This window comes from Gekko japonicus, unplaced genomic scaffold, assembly GCF_001447785.1.
Source record: "Gekko japonicus isolate JY-2015 unplaced genomic scaffold, Gekko_japonicus_V1.1 scaffold203, whole genome shotgun sequence".
In the NCBI taxonomy this organism is placed as follows: domain Eukaryota; kingdom Metazoa; phylum Chordata; class Lepidosauria; order Squamata; family Gekkonidae; genus Gekko; species Gekko japonicus.
Window position 1 is genome coordinate 322824 of NW_015170280.1, and position 21193 is coordinate 344016.

The following is a 21193-nucleotide window of genomic DNA, read 5'->3' on the forward strand; positions in this document are numbered from 1 at the left end:
CTGTCCAAGTCAGCCAGTGTTGAATTCACTGTTCTGCTTTCCAGGCAGAATTCCACATAATGTTTGAATAATGCTTGATTTCACTAGTACATTTTTATTTTCACTTCATCAGGTGCATATGGGAGGGGAAGGGGCTATGGCTCAGTGGTACAGCATCTGCTTGGCATGCAGAAGGTCCCAGGTTCAATCCCTGGCCATTCCATTTAAAAGGACCTGGTAGTAGGTTAATGTGAAAAACCTGTGCCTGAGATCCTGGAAACTCACTGCTAGTCTGAGTACACAGTTCTGTCTTTGATGTACTGATAAGTCTGATTCAGTATAAGGCAGCTTGTGTACCTATGTGTCCCATCCTTCTTCCAAAGAGTTCAGATGATGCTCATCTGCAATCTTCCAGATACTTGGGAAGCCCAGACACCTTTCTGTGATTTTGACAGGGCAACTGTGACCTCTGAATGATCTGTAACACTTTGATTCTCCCAAGTATACTTTTTGAAAAGATGAACACTAACCTCTGAAAACTGCACAACTGGTTCTGCAAGCTTGAGAGGCTTTGGGTTTGTGTTCTCATCAGTGCCCCCCCCTGCAAACCACCTGCTGTTCAAAGAAAAAAGTCAAACATCTGGTGCAATTGAACTGGCGCATACCTAAACTGGCTAGCCTTCTTGTCAAACCCATCTGAGAGTTATGTCCCATTTCTCTCGTTTATCTGTTGTGTCTGTAAAGGGAGATCTTGGGATTCCAGGCTTCTCTGGCCATGCACAAGAAAAGCTGGGTTTGCTCCCCATCCCTAAGCTCAGCCAGTTTAGGCTTCCTGCACTGGCAAATCACCCCTAGCCTGAACAGATATGCTAGTGATTGCTAGGTCTGGGTTGGAAAATACTTGGGAGACTTTGGGGGTGGATCCAGGAGAGGGTGGGGTTTGGGAAGGGAAGGGGCCTCAGCAGAGTACAATGCCACCCTTCAAAGCAGCCATTTTCTCTAGGGGAGCTGATCTCAAAGATCAGTTGCAAAAGCAGATCACCAGGCCCCACCTGGAGGCTGGCAACCCTAGTTATTGCCCTTTTAAAGGATTTTTTTTTAAATTTAAATCTGTTGGTTATTTATAGGCTGCCCTTTCCACTAGAACTCAAGACGGATTATATACTGTAAAAGCTATAGTTGAGTGATACAATAGTAAAGCGATGCTTATAAAACACTGCACCCAGAAAATGCTGCGTCGCACTCTCCTGTTCCTGTACACGGATAGCTGAGGGCCGTACATATTCCCGGCCTTGGGCTGATGCTACAACTCCAAGGCCCGTCTCAACCTTCCTCCCCAGACGCCTCCTGCCGTTTCATCTGCCCTGCTCGCGTCTCTAAACGCTGCAAATAAGTTTACGGGGCCCTTCTCCAGCAGAAGCAATGGCGGTGGCTATGCATCACATGTGCTGGTGGTTTCGGTATCATGCCGAACGGGCCGATATAGCAGCTCTCCATCCGCGCCGGGGCAGAGTTTGCAGGCGCGTCGACTCCACACTGTAGCGACTGGAGAGCAAAGGAATTCACCGATCAGCCACGTGGGTACCCCCTGAAGCTGGGGAAGGAAGAGGTTCCGGGGCAGAGGGCGGCGCGGGCGGTTGTGGGAAAGGCGCATGGCTTCCACTAAGAGAGTTTTGTATGTCGGTGAGTAGGGAAACCCAGGAAAGAGACGCGGAAGGGGTCAGCGGAGCCCAGAAAAGGGGGGGGGGGTTAGTCCCAAAGCCGCACGTGACTGTCTCAGCCCTGTGAGGGGGGCTGACCAGTAAGAGGGTTCCGAGGGTGTAATTCGGCTTCATAGCTGACCCCAGCCTAGCCGACCTCACAGGGCTGTAGAGAAGGTAACGGGGATGGAATGAGCCGCGTGCGCCGTCCTGATCTCCTGAAGGAGCGAGCGAGGGTAGGTTATGCCCCCCCCCCCGGCTTAGCTGAGTGTTGCCTTGGATCTGGTGGGCCTTGAAGAACCATGGGGTCGGAGAGGTGCTTCCTCGTGGTTCTCGCCCCCCTGTTAGGATCCAGGGAAAGGCCAGAAGGAGTCACTGGTGGAGGCACGTCAGGGCAGCCTTCGTCTCCTGGCTTTCGGGAAGGGTGGTGGTGGAATGAGTCCCACTTTGAAGGTGTACTGCCCTGTTGCTACACCTGCATAATGCCCTCTTCCGTCCAGGAATCAGCATCTCAGGTATATAAGCCGAAAGTTAAAATAAAGTAAAAAATAAAATGCTTGTTCATGTGCGGTTGCTGAGGGCCTAGCATAAGTAAGCTGTTGAACCTGTGCAATGGTGCACAGGTGAGCTCTTCTGCTCTGCCACCCTTTTGCTCCTTGGGGCTTCTGTAAAGCCGTTACATGCATTGATTTATACTGCTAGATGCCAGGTACAGATTCTGTATCCTGGCTTTTGAGCAATAAGGGTTTCAGTTGTATTCCCACCCTTTTGAAGCTCAGGTGCCTGTGATAATGCTACATGGATAATTAGTGTTGAGTGTGATGTGTTTTCTGTGAGCAGGTGGGCTTGCAGAGGAGGTGGACGAGAGGGTGCTCCATGCAGCCTTTATTCCCTTTGGTGACATCACAGATATCCAGATCCCTCTGGACTATGAGACAGGTGAGCTGTGCAAGATTATATAATGTAATATAAACATTTCTTCTAAAGTTTAAGCTATTTTCTGCCCTTCCTTCCTGTCGTCTTGCTTTTATCGTCTCGGGGTGGTTTGAGTGCTGCCGTTCCCAATTCTGATTCAGATTATACTTCTGAGGTGCCATCTGCAGATGTTTCGTGGCTTAGAGGTGTGAGGCATTGCCTTCAGTTGGTACTAAAGGAAGAAATTCTTTCTCTATATGTTTTAAGTAAACTGTCTTTCTTTGCCAGTGTGTTGCCAGTTAGGACTGGCCTGCTCCCATTCCGACAGGGCTGTTCATTCTTTCAACTGAATCTTGTTTTCATTCCCCTGCTCTGCTTATTAATACAGTACACAGCACCTCTTGGGTAGCATTCTGGCCTCATTTCCACTCCACCCCCCTTTTTTGTAAAATGTGGGTAATTTTGCCAACTGAGAATAATGCTGATGTATTGGGAAAAGTGGGCCCCAAAAAGCTTCTGTCTTTTTTGCTTTTGTTTGTCTTCTGGAGGATGAAGGAGATAAGGGTTTATAGAGAGGTACAGACCTAAAACTTGATTTTGTACTCCACTGGCTTAAGAATTTGGGCTGTGTTTTTCCATAATTCGGGATCAAGAGGGAGAGATCCACAGTGTAATCAAATACTCACAGGAAGCACCTGTGAAACTGCAGCTGGATTTATAGATTAATGATCACATGAATAAATGATCAAATGAGGGTGGTTTTGTGCTGCTGTATAATTACTGTTCTGCAGTTTGGAAATGCAACTGGGACTGTTATTCCACCTGCTACTTCATACGGCAATATATTCCCACTAAAGTTCATCCCAGTGAGCAAACTCCTACCTTGTATCTGTTTGTCCCATTCTGCAGAGTTCCTAGTCTGTACTGTAATTTCCTTTCTGTTCCATTGATTTCCAGCTATTTACATTCTCTGGGCTTACCAGATCTGTCCCTGCCCTCGCAAATCAGTGGTTAATTATAATTTTTTGGGGGTGGAGGCTTGTTTTTTATTTTTTAGCCAGCCAGAGTCACAGCTCATTATTTTTTTAAAAAAAAATTAAATTGTATTGTTTATGTTTGATCATTAATAACCATTCTTTTATGTAAGGGCTATGGCTTTGCCAAGGTACATACAAAGTGTAAAATAAGAATTAAACTCAGTGAGACCTGGTAATTTGTGATTGATTAACAAATGCCAAGAGAACCAGGCAGTCTGAGGGTGAACTGGAAATCCTGAGAAGGCTTACTAGGATTTTGACTGTTCACATAGCATTGCAATCAGGTTTTAAGTTGGGGAGGGGAGCAAGTCTGAAAAAGACAAGAGGTCAGTAAGGAAGATGACAATCTGCAACGGGTTGCCAGCAACATCATCTGAACTCTCCATTAAAATGAAGTGAATGATTTGTGGCACTTCCAGACTCAGTTTCTAGTCTTTGAGCCTCACTGGACGTAGGGAGAGGCAGGCTAGAGGTATTCTAATAAATAAATTAGGTAGAAGGTAGATCATATTTTCCCCGGAAACAATTCCTTCATATCAATATGGCTGGTCAATTACTGTGCCATACCTGCTAGAAGGTTTCATGTGACAAAAGAGGAGGTACAATACTCCATAGGTGGGCTAAAAAATCTTCATCCTGTAAGTAGTCTTTATTCCTTTGCAAAGCTGAAAAATAATATTGTTATTTCACAGTCCACAGTCTGTACCCTGTATTTTTGCCCTGACTTGTTTGAGCTTGGAAGCTAAGCAGGATCAGCCCTGGTTATTATTTGGATGGGAGACCACCAAGGAAGTCCAGGGTTGCTATGCAGAGGCAGGCAGTGGCAAACCACCTCTGCTCATCTCTTCCCTTGAAAACCCGACAGGGTTGCTGAGACTTGATGGCACTTTCCAACACCACTCTGCATTTACGTGTGGTAATTCCACTAATGACTTAATTACATTGTCCAGGCATTTTGACTCCAAATTAGGAAAAATGTGTGAAAATTATGTTCCCCCTCCCAAACAGGCTGTGTGCAAAAATCTGTTGTAGCCTTGTGTTTTTTACGTGCATCCTGCAAAAATATAAAGGCCATTTTGTGTCTTAAGTGAGCGCCCCTAAGTGGGTCTTTTCAAAAGTAAGTCTCTCGTTCACTGTGGCCTAGCTCCAGGCAAGTGCCCTTGGGGTGGCTTGCATCAGTGGGGCGGGGGGGTCGGGTCTGAATCCCCTGAGAGGAAGTCGCTGCTGGGTAAGGGAATGAAAGCCCCTGGCTGAGTACATTCTCCTTGTTCACCCAATGGCCAAAAAACCCACCTTAGAATTCCGAGGCTCTCTCTTTGTTCAGATGCCATGACAGTTCTCGCTAAACAGCTTGGGGATCACCTGCCAGACATTTGATCTTGGAGATTTAACTCTTGTTGTCTAAAGGAATATAACTTATGTTATAATAATTTGGGAAATTAAGTTCTAGTCCATCCGTCCCCCCGAACTAGAGGGGTGTGTAGCAGGGCTTTACTGCTGAACGGGCTGTGCTTTTCATAGCCACCTTGTATACATGTTTGCATGTAGAGAACTCAAGTCTCCTTTTTTATCTCTCTGTCTCTGCAGAAAAGCATCGTGGCTTCGCTTTCATTGAATTTGAACTGGCTGAGGTGAGGAGCAGCCAAGGGCAAGTCTGGAGTTGGCTTTCCAAGTCCATGTTTCTTCATCTTTTTTCCACCCTCCCATCCTTCCAATTAATTAGTGGTGGGGCTGAACAGGAGAAGGCTGCTGACTTGGGTGGGCTTCAAGTTTAAAGAAGCCTTGCTGGGGGGGGGGGGGAATAAACCGCAGGGCTTTTAGAGGTTGGGGAAATTTCTCTTGGATTTTTCTATTGGTAAGTTCACAGTTGATGGAGTGCATTGGGCAAACCATTAGTAAAACCTCATGTGGACATGCTTTTGGGCAGAAGCCAACACTGTTAGAGAGGTCACCTTCAGCACCTGTGTAGGAACTCTCACAATCAGATGGATTAGAGTTGGAAGGGAACTTTGAGGCCACTTAGGCCAGCCCCTGCTCAGTGCAGGAAGACACAACCACAGCATTCCCGAATCAGGGCTCTTGCCCATTCCTGGTGCCCAGGTTTGATTCCAGGCCACAGTTGTTTCCAGTTGTGACAAAGGGAGCTTTGAGTCTGGAAGGCTTGCACCCTGGAAAATCCAGTTGGTCTTTAAGGGGCTACTGGACTTGAGTCTTGTTCTTCTGCTGCAGACCAACCTGAGACTCAATTATTTCCATGTTAGCTGTGCAGTGTTGGCTCCAACCAGCTTTACCACTGGTAAGATAGGGAGGGAGGGGGGTTCCCTTTGAACACCAAAAAGTTTCTACTGGGGATTATAAGACTCATCAACAAAAACTATGTGGGATGGAAGGTATGCTAAGGAGGGGGGACTGGGCAAAACTGAGTGAAAAAGTTATCCATCACTCAGTCTGGAGTTTCCATATGTCAGTCACTAAGTTTGAACAAGGAATCTGGGTACTCTTACCAGCAGCCCATTGCATTCCAGTAATTCCTCTTGTCTCTGGCTCACAGGCTGCAGGTTTGTACCCTGAAAGGCAGGCCATAGACAGGGAAATGGAAGCTCATGCTAGGTCTCCCGCAGTTGGCAGACAGGCTGCCCAGAGTCTCCGCCTCTGCCAGGGCTGGGCCTCAAGCCCGCCTCAATGGCTGAGTGGCCCAGTGCCTGCCATGCTTCATGCCATGGCTTTTAAAAAATTCTAGCACTGAACTTGGAGGACAGGAATTTTTTCCCCAGTGGCATCTTGGATTCCTGGGAACCTGACAAGTTAGTCTGATTGGCGGCACTACAAAGCATCTTCCTGATTGTTCCTCCTGGGAGCCAGTGGGTATCTTCTGTGGGCTGGGAGTTCTGAGCTGTGCTCAGCTGAGTAGGGGGATGCCTGGCAATCCAACATTGTCCTCTTTTTCCTTTTAGGATGCCGCAGCAGCAATCGACAACATGGTAAGTCCTTCTTTTGCTCAATTTTATGGACGGCCCCAAAGTCCACTTTGAGTTCCCTGCCCTCAGTTGTGGTAGAAGTAGGCAAGCAAGGAGTCACTCAGGCCAAAGAAACAGGCATTTAGTTCAGCATCCAGGCCCTGCTGAGTTTGGGGTTTCAAGCCCTGGGGGATTGGGGGGGCTCCATTTACTAATTTGGCACACTACTGAACCTGACAGTGCAGTCCTGCTGGTCCCTATATTGTGTGGTGCCTGGCTTTGTGACTTCAAAGCTGCACAAGATTAGTATGTGAATCACTGCAAGAGGCATGTAATTGGATGAGCTGGGTGGAAATCCAAAGTGGCCTTATGCAGAGTCTGACCCTTGGTCTCTCCAGCTCCCTGATTGGTCACAGCTCTCCAGGGTCTCAGGCAGAGAACAGTCTTTCCAGCATTTGCTGCCAGAGCAGAGGCCCTTTAACTGGGGAAGCTGCCAGGTGTTGAACCTGGGGGCCTTGCTGCCCTAGCACTGAGCTGCAGTCTCTCCGAAGAATAGACTCCCGTGAGCAAATGGTTAGCACTTGAAGGGTCAAGGGATCTGATATAACAGTCCTCTTGGGAGCTGGAAATGGAGGTTGAAGCGTTTCATTTCTCTGTTTCCTCTTGCTCAGAATGAATCCGAGCTCTTTGGAAGGACGATTCGCGTCAACCTGGCCAAACCCATGAGGATTAAGGAAGGATCCTCCCGGCCAGGTGAGTCCTGTGATGGCCTGTCCGGCATTTTTATCCCACCTAAGGAGTTTGAGGTGGCATACAGACTGTGGTCTAGTGGTTAGCGTTTTGGACTAGGATATGGGAGACCCAGGTTCAGATCCCCACTTTGCCAGGGAAGCTCGCTGGGTGCCCTTAGGGCAGTCACACACTCTCAGCTTCATACCTCACAGGGTTGTTATGAGGATAACATGGAGTAGAACGATGTAAGCCATTCTGGGGTCCACAGGGAGAAAGGTGGGTAGGGTATAAATTGTTAGATTCACTGATATGGTATAGCCAGGAAGCTCTATTAGGCAGCAGAGTGTGTGAGGCTTACAAGCAGCAGCAGCTTCTTGGTACTGTGTGTGCTAGCAAAGTTACAAAGTTACAGGAGCCTTTTGTCAGTTTCAAACTAATACCAGTCCTTTATTTAGGGAACCAGGTTCTAGATTGTATAGGTGAGAGATCGGGATAGAATCTGATCTAAATAGCTATGATGAATGCAGATGGAGAATGCATGTCCTGCATCATGGTGCCAAAGGCTCCTCCTGTGTGTGTGTGTGAGTGTGTGTGTGTGTGTGTGTGTGTGAGAGAGAGAGAGAGAGATCTGTTAAGCCAGAAGGAAGGGAAGTCTTGTCCCTAAGAACAGCATTCTAATTCAAAAGGATAGTAGCAGATAGCAGGAAAGAAAGGATGTTCTGTATGTGTCCTGACTTCTCTGTCTCTAAATCTATGGTGCTGCTTCTGAAGTCTGAGACAGGAGACAGCGTATCAAACATAAATTAAGGGAATAAGTAGTTATCCCCTCTTCCATTTCACTGATACAGCAATCCTGCTTAATGGATTTAGGCTGAGAGAGTCACTGGCCCAAGATTGGCCCAGGGGCATCATGGTTGAATGGAGATTTGAACCTGGGTCCCCCAGGTCTTAACTTGACATCCTAACCACTGACCACACTGGCTTTCGTAAAAGTCATCAAGTCTATCCCCTGGTCCAAGGAGGACTCAAATGGGTCAATCAATGTGATAGTAGCATGTTGTGTTACAAGGGTGTGATCATCAGTTGGGTTTTTGCCGAGCAAATCCCTCTGGATAATTTTATGCTGTAGTCTAGATAGGGTTACCAACCTCCAGATAGGGCCTGGAGTTCTCCCAGGTTTACAACTGATTTCCAGACTTTGGAGGGTGAACTCTATGGTATTACTGTCCCCAAATATCCAGGAAATTGCCAACTTGGAGATGGCGATTTCCCTTTTTAGCTGTCCTTGGGATTCTGCAAACATTTTACCCCGTGGATGATGTTTGTTTTTGAGTTGTACCTAAGACAGTTTTTCAGTTGTACCTCTCGCTGCTCTGTTTTATTTTGGTGGTTTTTCCTGTCCTCTTTTTTTTCCTGAATACCTTTTAATTTTCCTTTTGCAGTCTGGTCAGATGATGACTGGTTGAAAAAGTTTTCTGGGAAGACACTTGACGAGAATGTGGAGGAAGAAGGGGCAGAGCCTGCCAGAACAGAGGCCCAGGAGGTATCAGGGAATGTTCCTTGACTGGGGGGCGGGGGGGAGGAATATGTGCTGCTGCACAGGACCTGCCAGCCATGGGACATTGCTCTGGGGGTGGTTTAGCACCCTGTCCCCCACATGCTGCAAAATCAGCCAGTGCCGTCTCTACCTATGCATGCCAGGCTGGATGGCTGGTGTCCCAGATCAGAACAGGGGTATCCCATGTCATACCACCACCATAAGGAAGATTTACTGAGCTCCCTGGCAGAGCATTAAAGCTACAAGCAAAGAACTGCTGCAGCTCCATACAGAATTGCCCCTGGAGGTCACTGCAATGGGGATGAGGGTGGCAATGCCTAGCATTTTCCTAGCTCTTCAGGATGTGCAGAAGGCTTCATCCTGGCCAAGGTGAACATTAACTGTGGAAGTTCTTTTTCTTCCCCTAGGGCGAGCCTCCGGCAAAGAAAACAAGGGTGAACCCTCAGGTTTACATGGACATCAAGATTGGCAATAAGCCTGCTGGCCGCATAAACATCCTCTTGAGATCGGATATTGTACCCATGACCACAGGTAAGGGCAGACTTTCTTTTGCCTGGGCAATGTTCCACTAGGCCTGCACAGACCTAGTGGTGCATGCGCTCGCACACACAAAATATCACACTGATGAAGAAGAAGAGAAGAAGAAGAGATTGGATTTATACCCCGCCCTTCACTTGGAGTCTCAGAGCTGCTTACAAGCTCCTTTCCCTTCCCCTCCCCACAACAGACACCCTGTGAGGTGGGTGGGGCTGAGAGAACTCTGACACAAACTGCTCTTTTTCAAGGACGGCTGTGCCAGAGCTTGTGACTGACCCAAGGTCACATCAGCAGGTGCAAGTGGAGGAGTGGGGAATCAAACCCGGTTCTCCCAGATTAGAGTCCGCACACTTAACCACTACACCAAACTGATGGAAGGTCTCTAAATACAGTCAAAGTTTTATTATGCGGCACTTGCATGAAATCAGGTGGGCAGTTAATCAAATGGGCTGGATGCTGAAACTAATTGCTCTGCTCCACCCCCAACCTGAAGCAGCCAACCCGCCCTTCCTAGGGAGCACTGTGGCGACAGCCCCCATGCCTGCTGGAGCCTCTTCCTGCCCTCCCAGCCACAGAGATGTCCTGCGTAGCAGGCAAATAAGCGGGAAGCCTCTAGCAGAGCCAGCTCCAGACAGCTTGAGGCAGGCTGAGGGGGAAAGGAGGTCCCGGAGGATGGTGCAGCTGTCAAAAAGCCCAGCAGAGGCTGAAGGCCTCAGACTGAGTGGTTGGAGTGGTGAGGAAGGGGAGACTCAGGATAGGGTGGCTGTGGGAAAGGAGTGGCAGCAGTCAAGTGTGTGTTCTGGATGATCAGGTGCCATACAGGAAAGCTTTTTACCTGCTTTCTGAGGCGGGATCCCCTTGCCTCCATCAACCTCGGACCTTATTGCTTCACTAAGGAGGACTGACTCAGATAGGAAATTTGTTGGATGTTTTCAATATTGAACTGACACCAGAGATATTTTGTATACTGTTCTTCATTAAGATTGAAACATTTGATAAAAATTAACAAGTTATTTTAATAAATTCTTCATTATTATCTTCACGGGTTTCTGGTCTTTTGCTAGTTTTTCCATACTGCGAATCTCCAAGTTTTGCTTTGGCTCTCCTCAGCCCTGGAAGCTCCATTGATAGCATGCTGTGAGCAGAACATTGATTTGAATTTGTTGTGATCAGAGCTCATATGCGCTCCTCATTTCTGTGGTATCCTTTTTGCCCTGTTCCCTGAGGAGCATTATCTGGGCAGTAGGTTATACATAGAACTGTCCTTCTCCCCTTCTCTCTGTGAAAAATCAATATTTGAAGGACCATCTCCTTCTGCATGTCCCTGTGCACTAACTGTGGTCTTCAGGCAGCCATTTGGTTGGCTATCACACCGCTTAGGGTGGCTCAGCCAGCATCAACCACAGCCTGGGCCTTTTCCATCATGGCTTCTGTGGGATGGGCTTCTTGAAGAGGTGAGGTGAGTCCACTCCTTGAAGATCTTCAGGAGGCACTGCAAGTCTTTATTTTATTTTTTGGCCAGGGCTTCTGAGGGGGTTTTAATTGTCAGGCATCTTTTAAGGTGTGGAGGGAGGGATTTCGGAGTTTATTTGGTTTTAACTTGATTTTTTAAAACTGTTATTGTAAGGGGCCTTGAACCACAAGGAAAGGTCAGGTATAAATGTTCTAATAACTAATATGACAGAACAGTCTTGAAGTATCAGAAGGGACTCTCTCAAGTGAAGTACCTCCATAGTGGAGATAGCCCATGGAATGCTGGGTTGCTGTCTTCTTCTGCTGTGTCCTTCTGGGCTCTGACACTGTTCCTCACATTCCCTTGAACCGTAGAGAACTTCCGCTGTCTGTGCACACATGAGAAGGGATTTGGCTTTAAGGGGAGCAGCTTCCATCGTGTGATCCCCCAGTTCATGTGCCAAGCTGGCGACTTCACCAACCACAATGGTACAGGGGGGAAATCTATCTACGGGAAGAAATTTGATGATGAAAACTTCATTCTGAAGCACACGGGGCCAGGTAAGGGTGCTGTGAGAGTTCTGCATTGCAGGCGATTTGGAGGGACCGGGCAGTTGTTGGGAGCTCAGAGTTGGGTCAGGGTGGAGGCAGCTTGGCTGAGCCCCACACCAAGTCAGAGCGTGCCCCATAGCATGGTGGATCCTCCATTTTCCTTTTCTCAAGGGACTGTGAGCAAAGAAAAGGTTTGAAAAATTCTTGAAGGAATGCCTGTGGGATTCTAATGGGGTGTGTTTGTGTATTGTAGGCACACTGTCCATGGCCAATTCCGGCCCCAACACCAATGGATCTCAGTTCTTCATCACTTGTGATAAGACTGATTGGTTGGATGGGAAACACGTTGTGTTTGGAGAGGTCACGGAGGGGATGGATGTGGTGCGGCAGATAGAGGTCAGTTTTCTACAGAAGCTGCTTTTGATCATGACGCTTCACATTCAAGTGTTTAAAGCATTTCATGCAATTTACCTTGTTGCTATCCTTACAACAACCCTGTACAGTTAGCATCACCCTAGTATTGCAGATGTGGGGCTCAGGCTAATGAGTTCACGGCAGAGGTAAGAGTCAGGACAAAAAAGGGGGGACCCTTGTGTAAGAATATCTCAAAATACCAAATTAGCAAACACCGGGTACAAACTGTATACTATGGCCCCGGTCACATGGAGCATTAGGCACGCTAGAGAGACGGAAGATAGGCGGATTTTCCAGGCGTGATCTCACCGCCACATCTGGGAAGCGTAGAGCTCCCGTGCCGAACCCGAGGCTTCCCGCCGAAGATGCGCGGTTAAAAACTAGTACCTCGGAGGTACTAGTTTCCGGTAACCGCGGGGCAGGGGCAGCCGTCTGATCGCGTTTCCGGTGGTAGTTCCGGCGCCCGCACATGCCCCCTCGTATAAAGGGTTTTTTTCCCCAACTGTCCATGGGATGCGCACACTTTGGTGTCCGGAGAAAAAAACACCAGTTTGCCGCGCCGCTTCTTTGCCATGGCGCAGGATTGTGGTGTGCTCAGCACCTCCCCCCTACCACAGGACCTCCATGGGACCTCCACGATACGTCTGCTCGCGCAACCACACGTTATTTTGCCCCGGGGCAAACAGCCATGCTTCCCCCCCGCATTTTCCTGCCCGTGTGCCAGCAGACGGGCTTGGGTGTGCCTATGGCTGTCATCCACTATTCAAACAATTGTAGAAATAATTTTGTATTCTCTACTGTTTTAGATATCAAAATATCCATAAATTGCCATGGTAATTCAGTACATAAAATATACAGGTAATTTACAAGAAATAATAACTAGTTTCACTGAAATAGCTTGCACCCACAAAAGCCTCAGTGTTTAAATAATACTTTAAAAAAGCACATTCAAGCACTAAAAGATGCGCAGTCTGTGTAGATTCTCAATTGGAGGAAAATCACTCACTCTCAGAGAATCCAGCGATCTAGCCCGGATTTACAGCACATTTCAGCACTTCTTCCTCAAGGCCTCAACAGAAGTATCTCTCAGAATAGGTCGGAACCCATGTCTAAACCCCCATTTTTAAAGGAGTTCTTTTCATTCTAGAAATAATGGCATTCAGCCTTCACTCTCCCTCAAATCTTGACAATAGCCGAGCATACCATGCTTTGGAGGAAAGGCCCGTTACAAATGCACTAGAGAGATTTCCTGAGTCGTTCCAGTCTCTTAGCTCCTGGGTGGCCCCAGCTCTCTCTTGGGGACGTTTCTTTCTGGGCTTGGAGATCCAGCTTTATGTCTCTTCCCTTCTCTCTTTCCTTTTATATAGGCTCAAGGCGCCAAAGATGGAAAACCAAAGCAAAAAGTGATAATCTCAGACTGTGGTGAATATGTGTGAATTGTTGCGCGGGGGGGGGGGGGGGGGGGGGCAGAAGGAACAGGGCTGAGAGGAAAGAAGGTGGTCCCTGCTGCCTAAACAGCTTCTTGGAGCCCTTCATGCACTATGGGAGCAAAGCTGAGGCCTGCTTTACTCTGAGGCAGGAGGAGTCCCTAGACCAAGCAAGACCCGTGTAAATATTCAACCCATGTGTAGGTGTTGTCCTCATTCGGAATAGCAAATTTGCCAGAGCTGTGTTTTTTGTACTGAACTTAACCTGTACATAAAATAAATTGTAGATAATCTTTTTAACTGGATTTTCCTGTCTCTAGTCAAATAATTGGCCATCTAGGAACCTTTATGTTAACAGCAGTTTTAAACTGCATAGAGGGGTATGCTTTAGGTTAGAGATCAGAATATCCTAGTCAACTCTAGGCAATCATAGTGCCTTAAGGGTGTGTTTTATATATTTTCTCACTGGATCTGCTAGAAATCCTCTTTACAGATGCTTTTTGAAAATCTAAGCTGCTTGCCAAAATCCCAAATGTGCAATGGAACTGTGGCTTGCCTGAAGACACACAGGGAGACTGCTGGTAAATACCTGCTTTTCTTCTTGCAAGCAGGGGCGCTAAAGAATTTGCCCCCACCACAGTTTACTCATGATATCGGCATGCTTAATGCCAACCCGCTTCAACCGTGGTCCTGACTGGGGAGGGGGGCATCCTAAACCATCAATTAGATATACAGCTGCAGCTCTTGATCGTGGTTTAGGATCCAGCTTCTGACTTTGCAGCCATCCCAGACTCAAACTCAGCTGCTTTCAGGCACTGTGTCCAGCTATAGTTTAGTGGAGGGGCTGTGGCTCAGTGGTAGAAGACCTGTTTTGCATGCAGAAGGTCCCAGGTTCAGTCCCTGCCATCTCCAGTTAGAAAAGCACCAGGTAGTAAGTCATGTGAAAGACCTCTGCCTGAGACCCTGGAGAGCCACCGTCAGTAAGATGACACAGTATTGACCTTGATAAGACTGAGGGTCTGATTCACTGTAAGGCAGCTTCATGTGCATGTCCTGATTTGTCAGGCGCAAGCATGGCTTTTTGGTATACACCCCTGCATGCCTCTTATCCCCCCCCCCCCCCCCAGAGAATGAAACCCATCTTCAGTTGCCTATGATGTCTGAATGCTGTCATCTGAGCAGGCCCGTAGCCAGGATTTTGTAGAGTATCCCGCTGGAAGCTGAGATCCTAAACCAGAGTTAAATCCCAGTTTTATGGGACAAACCAGTTTTCTCAGATGCTTCCATTAGGACCTTAAGGGGAGCGGTGGCACAGGGGATTTATCCTCTGGTTAAACAGCTGAGCTGAACAGGACTGCTGTCAGTTCAAGCCCCGCACTGGTGTGAGCTGCCAGTCCGTGTCCCTAGTTTGCCGTCCACCCAGCGGTTCGAAAGCTTTGGCGAGTAGATAAAATGGGTACCACTCCTTAGAGAGAGTGGGCACACTAAACCCCCCCGGTGGGGGTTGTGTTAGCCGATCGGATGGTCTGCGCGTAAGATCCGAAAGCCAAGAAAGATCTACACAGAGTCGAAGAAAAGCCTGCAATAGGCCATTCGCCCAGACGGTGGCAGTGGTGCGCTGCGACTGAGATAATGCTGACTACATCAAGCAACGCCGAAAAAAAGGAATGCTGCCAGAACACGTCTGGACCTTACAGCCGACCAAACTCCGTCGACTACGAAATGTGTGTGATTTAAATTATATATGTTGTCTTCCCTTACCACCAGCATTGTTAGTCCCATGTGAAGTTCAGGAGTAACTGTAAATCGCTCAGAGCCGGCAGCTCTGCATGGATTGAGCGATCAATAAATGGAAATATCATCGTCGTCGACCACCACCACCACACCCACACGGTCTTTTGCATTCTGAATGAGAAGACAGGGGTAGTAGGGTTGCGAACTCTGACTTGGAAAGTTCCTGGAGATTTGGGGGCAGGGAGCTGGGAAAGGGGCGTTCAGTGGGTCACGATGCACCAGAGTCCACCTTGTGACGCTGCCATTTTCCTCCAGGGGAACGGATCTTTGTAGTCTGGAGATCAGTTGTAATTCCAGGAGATCTCCAGGCCCCACCTGGGGATTTATAGCCCTAGGTAGGGGTGAGAGGAGCATTTGGGTCCACAATGGCAATTTGGAAACTTACCGTGATGCCTGGATGTTAAGGCTGTGCAAATTCCATTGGTCATGTGATGAGGTGCCCTTCCAGACACCAACAGGTGGAAGCGGTTGCAGCAAACTTCTTGGGGGAAATTGGTGCTGGATCTTTCGAAAACTCCCCCCCCACACACACACCATATGGATGAGATCCTCCAGGGGGCAACAAAACTGAGCAGCTGGTACACAGGCACGCCCTTTCACCTCTTCCGTTATGGGATCCAGACTCCAGACCCATAAAAGGTGATGGACAACCTTGTGCCTGGAAAACCAGGAAAAGAATGCAAATGTGGGGGGGGGGGGTGAAGGGAGTCTGATGGGTGAGCATCTTATTGTCCAGGAATGTTAGCTTTCTCTTCGTTTGCTGGCCCTTACCTGGTTTCCTGACCTTGATGCTTCACTCTCTCTCGTTCCCTGGGAACCTGTAGTCATTTCTTTGCACGCATAAGGCTAGCACCTCTGATTGGCCTAACTGTCAGAAGACCTCGCTTTGAATGTATAACTTTTCCCCTCCCGCCTGGTGGGTTAGCCTTTGCACAGGATGTCTGTACAGATGACCTACTACTAAACTCAATAAACCTGATCCTTCCAAGGAACGTTGTTGAGCCTGAGTGCTGTGGGACTCTGACAGAATCTTTCCCACAGGATGTTACATTGCCTCCAACCTAAAGTGGCCTTTGAAGAAGAAGAACTAGTCAAGCTCAGGGTCTACCACAGAGTGCCAGAAACAGAACCTCTTTGTCCAGAGGCAGTATACCTTTGAAGATGCAATGCTGGGCAAAGCCTGTTGCCTCGAGGGCCCCACTGGGTGCGATTCCAGAAGCTTTGCATTGGAAAGCGAATGCTAAGCTTGAGGGACACTTTGTTCTGCCCCAGTAGAGTTCAGCTGTCCTCTTAGCCTGGCTTCCATGAGAACTGATGCACAAGAGGGGGGATGCAGGGAGAACGCAGAATGGCAGGCCTGGGTGGTGCCGTACATCTAATTGTGGGGTGTGTGTGTGGAGGAACAGGCTTTTTGGCTAGATGAAAAGAGGAGACGCGGGAAAGACAAGCCAATGATGTCTGGAAATGTTGAGGCTTTTGCACAATCTTCTGCCCTGTGGAGAGAGCTGGGAGGGCAGGTGTGGGAACCGTCAAGTACCCCTTTGCATTGGGGTGCCTTGGACCATTTAGAGGGGGCGAGTGCAGTTATTCTGGTGAGGGAGTGGGAGAGTTGCCAAATGGTTCCTGGTTCTGCGTAGGAAGGGCACAAGGAACCCCTCTGGCTGAGCCAGGGAGTCAGGCAAGCTTGTTTGCCAGGGAGACAGTGTGCAAATAGTTCCCATGGGTGGAGGGGTTGCTGTAAAGAGGGTGCAGGCCTGTGGTGTAGTGGTTAGCGCGTGAATGTTTATTAGCTGATAAGCACCAGAAAGTAACAACTGGGCCAGCAACTTGAATTTAGCATTGTCACACACTCCACTCATTTTTGTTAAATTCCATGTTGTCAGTTGTTTTCATAATTGTAAGTTAACTGGCTGTATCTCTCTGTCCTGTCTATTCCTCTTTCCTGTTAAAGCCAATGGCTGGTGGGAATATATTTGCATAAATTAAAAAAGAGGGTGATTGACACTTCTTCCCATCTTTGGTTTTTATCTGATGAAGAGCAAGTAGCCCGAGCTGTCTTTGTGGAGGACCCAAAGTGAACGTTCACCTGCTCTTTCCGGAAGGGGATATGCCCTTGTACAAGTGCGGAAATGGAAACCATTTGGTATGATTTAATTAATTGCCCTTTCTATGGCGATTTTAGGTATGCTTTTATTACTCTCATCCTTCAAAAAAACCCTGATATAGCAGAGGAATCATATGCTTCCTGTCTTCTCTATGACCATGATCCTTGGATTATGGACAAAACCGCTAGATTTTGTGCAGTTGTGATTTTGTGCAGCTGTGACTTTACCATAGTGCTGTATTGATTTAATGAATTATATTGCTATTTTTATATCATCTGTGTAAATATTTTTGGTGTTGTGTATGTTACTGTGCTGGTCTATGACCGTAATAAACAATCCACTCATTCACAGGGTGATGCAGAGTTGTGAAAATCTCCTCCTGTGGTTTTTATTCTTTTTTTTTAAATAATTTTTAAAAAGGGGGGGAACGAGAAGGGGAAAACAACTCAAAACTCAGTAACATTTTTAAAAAGAGGGAGGGGGAAAATCCTGCAAATATAAGAGTGGAAATAAAAGCGTAACACTGGTGGAAGATTTACACATCAGCTTTTATAAAAGGTTTCCAAATATCTAAAAATAAGTCCATATGCAATTGTCCTCTATATGCCACACACTCAAATATTGATCAGGTCCTTGACCCACTGATGCTTATGTACTTTTCTACCACCTGCCCATCTCTTGGAGGCTAGCTGATGGTCAATGAAAGTGAACCCTTTGTGCCCTTACTACAGCTAAAATACTTGCAGTACAACACTGGAGAGATAAATGCCCAACTCCTGTAAATCAATGGATCGAGCTGAAAGTCTCTGGTGTGAGACTTTGAGGTCCACACCACTGGTTACACTAAAGGCATGACTGCTGGTTTCATAAAACCATCAGAAGGGCTGTGTCGTGGCACCAAAAACGTCTCTGTATGATTGAAACGGGGCTGACCACTTTCTTCAGGGACTTGGCCCTCGTGTGGCATCTTGTAAATGTAAATGTAAATTTTGTTAAAAGTGGGCCGGTGCCTGTGCAGAAATCACTTATATGGCACCACACCACTGCTTGTATGAGAGGCAGCCCAGTTGAAAGACGACACTGCATGCGTGCAAAGTCCCACAGGACAGCACTTCTGCCTCCGCCAGCGTCCTCTTGAAATCTGGTGTGCGTGTCTTGAGTGCTCAGGCTGCAAATAACCACAATCTGGGCATCCCTACAAAGCTATTTTGATTTTCAGATTATAAAGATGCAGTTACAAAAAGGAAACCACTGCTGGAAGAGACAACCAGCATTGCCTTAAAATCATCAGGGCTTGTTTTAGAGAGAGAGAGAGCATAAAAGAATTTTTGTCACATTCACAGACATCACGGTGCTCCAGGAATGGAGGGGTGTGGCCTTTCACGAGTCTGTCCTCACCTGGAGCCAGGGCCAAGAAGGTGGAACTTGGTGGAACTGTCTGCTGAATAACATCAGGGCCCTGTGGGACCTGTTAGTGTTCCACAGGGCCTATAAGACAGAGATGTTCAGCCAAGCATATGGTTGAGGACAGCAATGGGGTTTTAACAGCAAATTGGCGAACTGACTACCTCTCACCTTCCTCCCCTGCCAAGGGGGTGCAAAGTCATAATATGATGTCATATAGGTCTACACGCTGTATATTAATTGTATAAATAGTTTTAGTCCATCTGTTGTGCACTGCTCTGAGCTCCCTTCGCAGGGTGGGCAGTATAAGAGTGTTATAAGAATTTTCCGTTTTCCTTGTTTAAAAAGAAGGGAGATGCTTTTAGTCTTCCAGGGCCATGGGGAAAATAATCTCAAAGTAATCCCATAGTTGTTAATATTAACACATTTTGGAGTGGGGTTAATTATGGTTATAGCACATTTCCTACAACTACCTAGTGAGTCTGTGGTTAAGGCAAGGTTTGATACAATGTCTGTCGAGATCCAGTGTCCTCAACTGGGGGAAGGTGCCATCAAGTTGCAGTTGATTTACTGCAACCCTTGTAGGGTTTTCAAGGCAAGAGATGAACAGAGGTGGTTTACCATTGCCTGCCTCTGTAGCAACCTTCCTTGGTGGCCATGCACTAACCAGGGCCAATGCTGCTTAGCTTTCGAGATGTGATGAGATCGGGCCAGCCTGGGCCATCCAAATCAGAGAAATTGGGCCCCATGGTTTTGGGGCTGGGGCAGGGTAATGAGAAGGACTGTGCAAAAAGCACTTCTGATCGAACAGCAGAGCAGTCCTTCAATCACTTCAGTAGCTGCCTCCACTCCTGTGTAAGACACCTGCAGCTTAGGAGGATTTGCAAGTTTCAAGGCTAAGCCCCAAGGCCAAGGCATACACTGAGGGAGCTGTGGGAACATTGCTTTGCACTATTGCTAAGGAACCCGTTGCTTGTGTGTTAGCATCGAAATGCAGCCTACCGCCCACAAGAGGCAGTTTATGAAGTGGAAGCTAAAACAGTAGGCCCTGTCGCACCTCTCTGCTGGGGAAAATGCTGGGGAGTGGTTCCAGAGCTGGGAATTTGGGCTTCCAGATGAAGTAGTTCACCCAGAATTCAGGTTATAAGCCAGCTATGGCCCACAAAGACGATCGTCTGTGGGAGAGAATTTGGGTCATGGAGTATGAATAGAATGTGGAGCGATGCAGTGCCAGGGTGGTGTAGTGGTTAAGAGGGGTAGACTCTAATCTGGAAACTGATGTTTAATTCCCCATTCCTCCTTGTGAGGCCAGTCACAGTTCTCTCAGAACTCTCTCAGTCTCACCCACATCTCAAGGTGTCTGTTGCAGGGAGAGGGCGGGAAGGCAATCGTAAGCCGCTTTGAGACTCCTTAGGGTAGTGAAAAGCAGGGCACAAAAACCAACTCTTCTGTACTGAGAAAGGTGGCCTGGAAGGGTAAGGGTTGAAGGGCTGATTCTGCCCTCCTTTCCATGTGTGGTTTCTGGGAGAAGGCTGAGGTTCTGCTGTGCAAATTCAGACCTTGGTGGGTTAGAAATTCCCTGAGGTATGGGGCAGGGTATTTTACAACCCTCCTCCACATAAGAGCTGGATGACCAAGGGGGCATGGGGGGTAGCAGAGACTCACCTTTTAGCAGCTGTGCAGGAGAGGGAATGTCTGTAGATGCCTATTTGGGGGACCGATAAAGCCAGGAACAGGGCAGGAGGCCTGCTTTTGGCCCTCATGGCCACCCATTAAAAACCCCACTCAATCTTGCTCCCATGCCTGGCAGTTTTGTCTTTTGCATGACTTGTTTCCTCTGTTTTGCAGTTGTCTTGTTCGGGCCAGTTCAATGCTTGTGCCCCGTTATGTAGAGTTAGAAAAGATGGGGAAGAGAAACCAGCCTTGGGATTGGGGTGTGGGATTGGACTAACATGGTCCTTTGCAGCCCCTGGGATTGTGCATGCCTAGTTGTCCACATGTTCAAGAATTCCCCAAGCTGGAATTGGCAAGCCTCCCTCCCACAGGGCTGGGCTTGCAGCCGCTATAGAATCCATCTGGTTAACCAGGGCTCATTTTTAAGCAGATAGCAAGCCTCCTGGGACTTTATTTCATAGAATCATAGAGTTGGAAGGCACCTCCAGGGTCACCTAGTCCAACCCCCTGCACAATGCAGGAAATTCACAAATACCTCCCCCTCCACACCCCTAGTGACTGCTGTTCCACACCCAGAAGATGACAAAAAACCTCCAGGTTCTTCAGCCAAACTGGCCTGGAGAAAAATTGCTTCCTGACCTCAAAGGGACGATCAGCATTTCCCTGGGCGTGTAAGAAAGAGCCACAAGAACAAAGCACTGAATGCAACCCTTCCTGCCCTTCCTCTCATGATCTCCCTAAATTCACAGAATCCACACTGCTGTCAGATGGCCATCTAGCCTCTGTTTGAAAACCTCCAAAAAAAGGCGAGCCCTTAGGGTTGCCAAACCCCCAGGTTTGGCAGGGGTCCCCCGCTTTTGGGGGGCTTCTACCCGCCCCCCAAACCCCAACACCTGCCGCCACCCCTCTCCCTTCTCTCTTGAGAGAGAGGAGGGAGAGGGGTGGCTGCAGGCCAG

The 21193-nt window shown here is 47.9% G+C and overlaps 1 protein-coding gene across 1 annotated transcript; it reads left to right on the top strand.

Annotated features, from left to right (window-relative positions):
* Positions 1 to 1601: 1601 nt before the first annotated feature.
* Positions 1602 to 13301, top strand: PPIE (peptidylprolyl isomerase E). The gene is made up of 10 exons (XM_015417765.1): positions 1602 to 1662; positions 2520 to 2618; positions 5219 to 5262; positions 6586 to 6612; positions 7260 to 7341; positions 8763 to 8863; positions 9286 to 9409; positions 11243 to 11428; positions 11673 to 11815; positions 13201 to 13301. The coding sequence occupies exons 1-10, from the start codon at positions 1632 to 1634 to the stop codon at positions 13267 to 13269; spliced, it is 906 nt and encodes a 301-aa protein (XP_015273251.1). The 5' UTR covers positions 1602 to 1631; the 3' UTR covers positions 13270 to 13301.
* The last annotated feature ends 7892 nt before the right edge of the window (positions 13302 to 21193 follow it).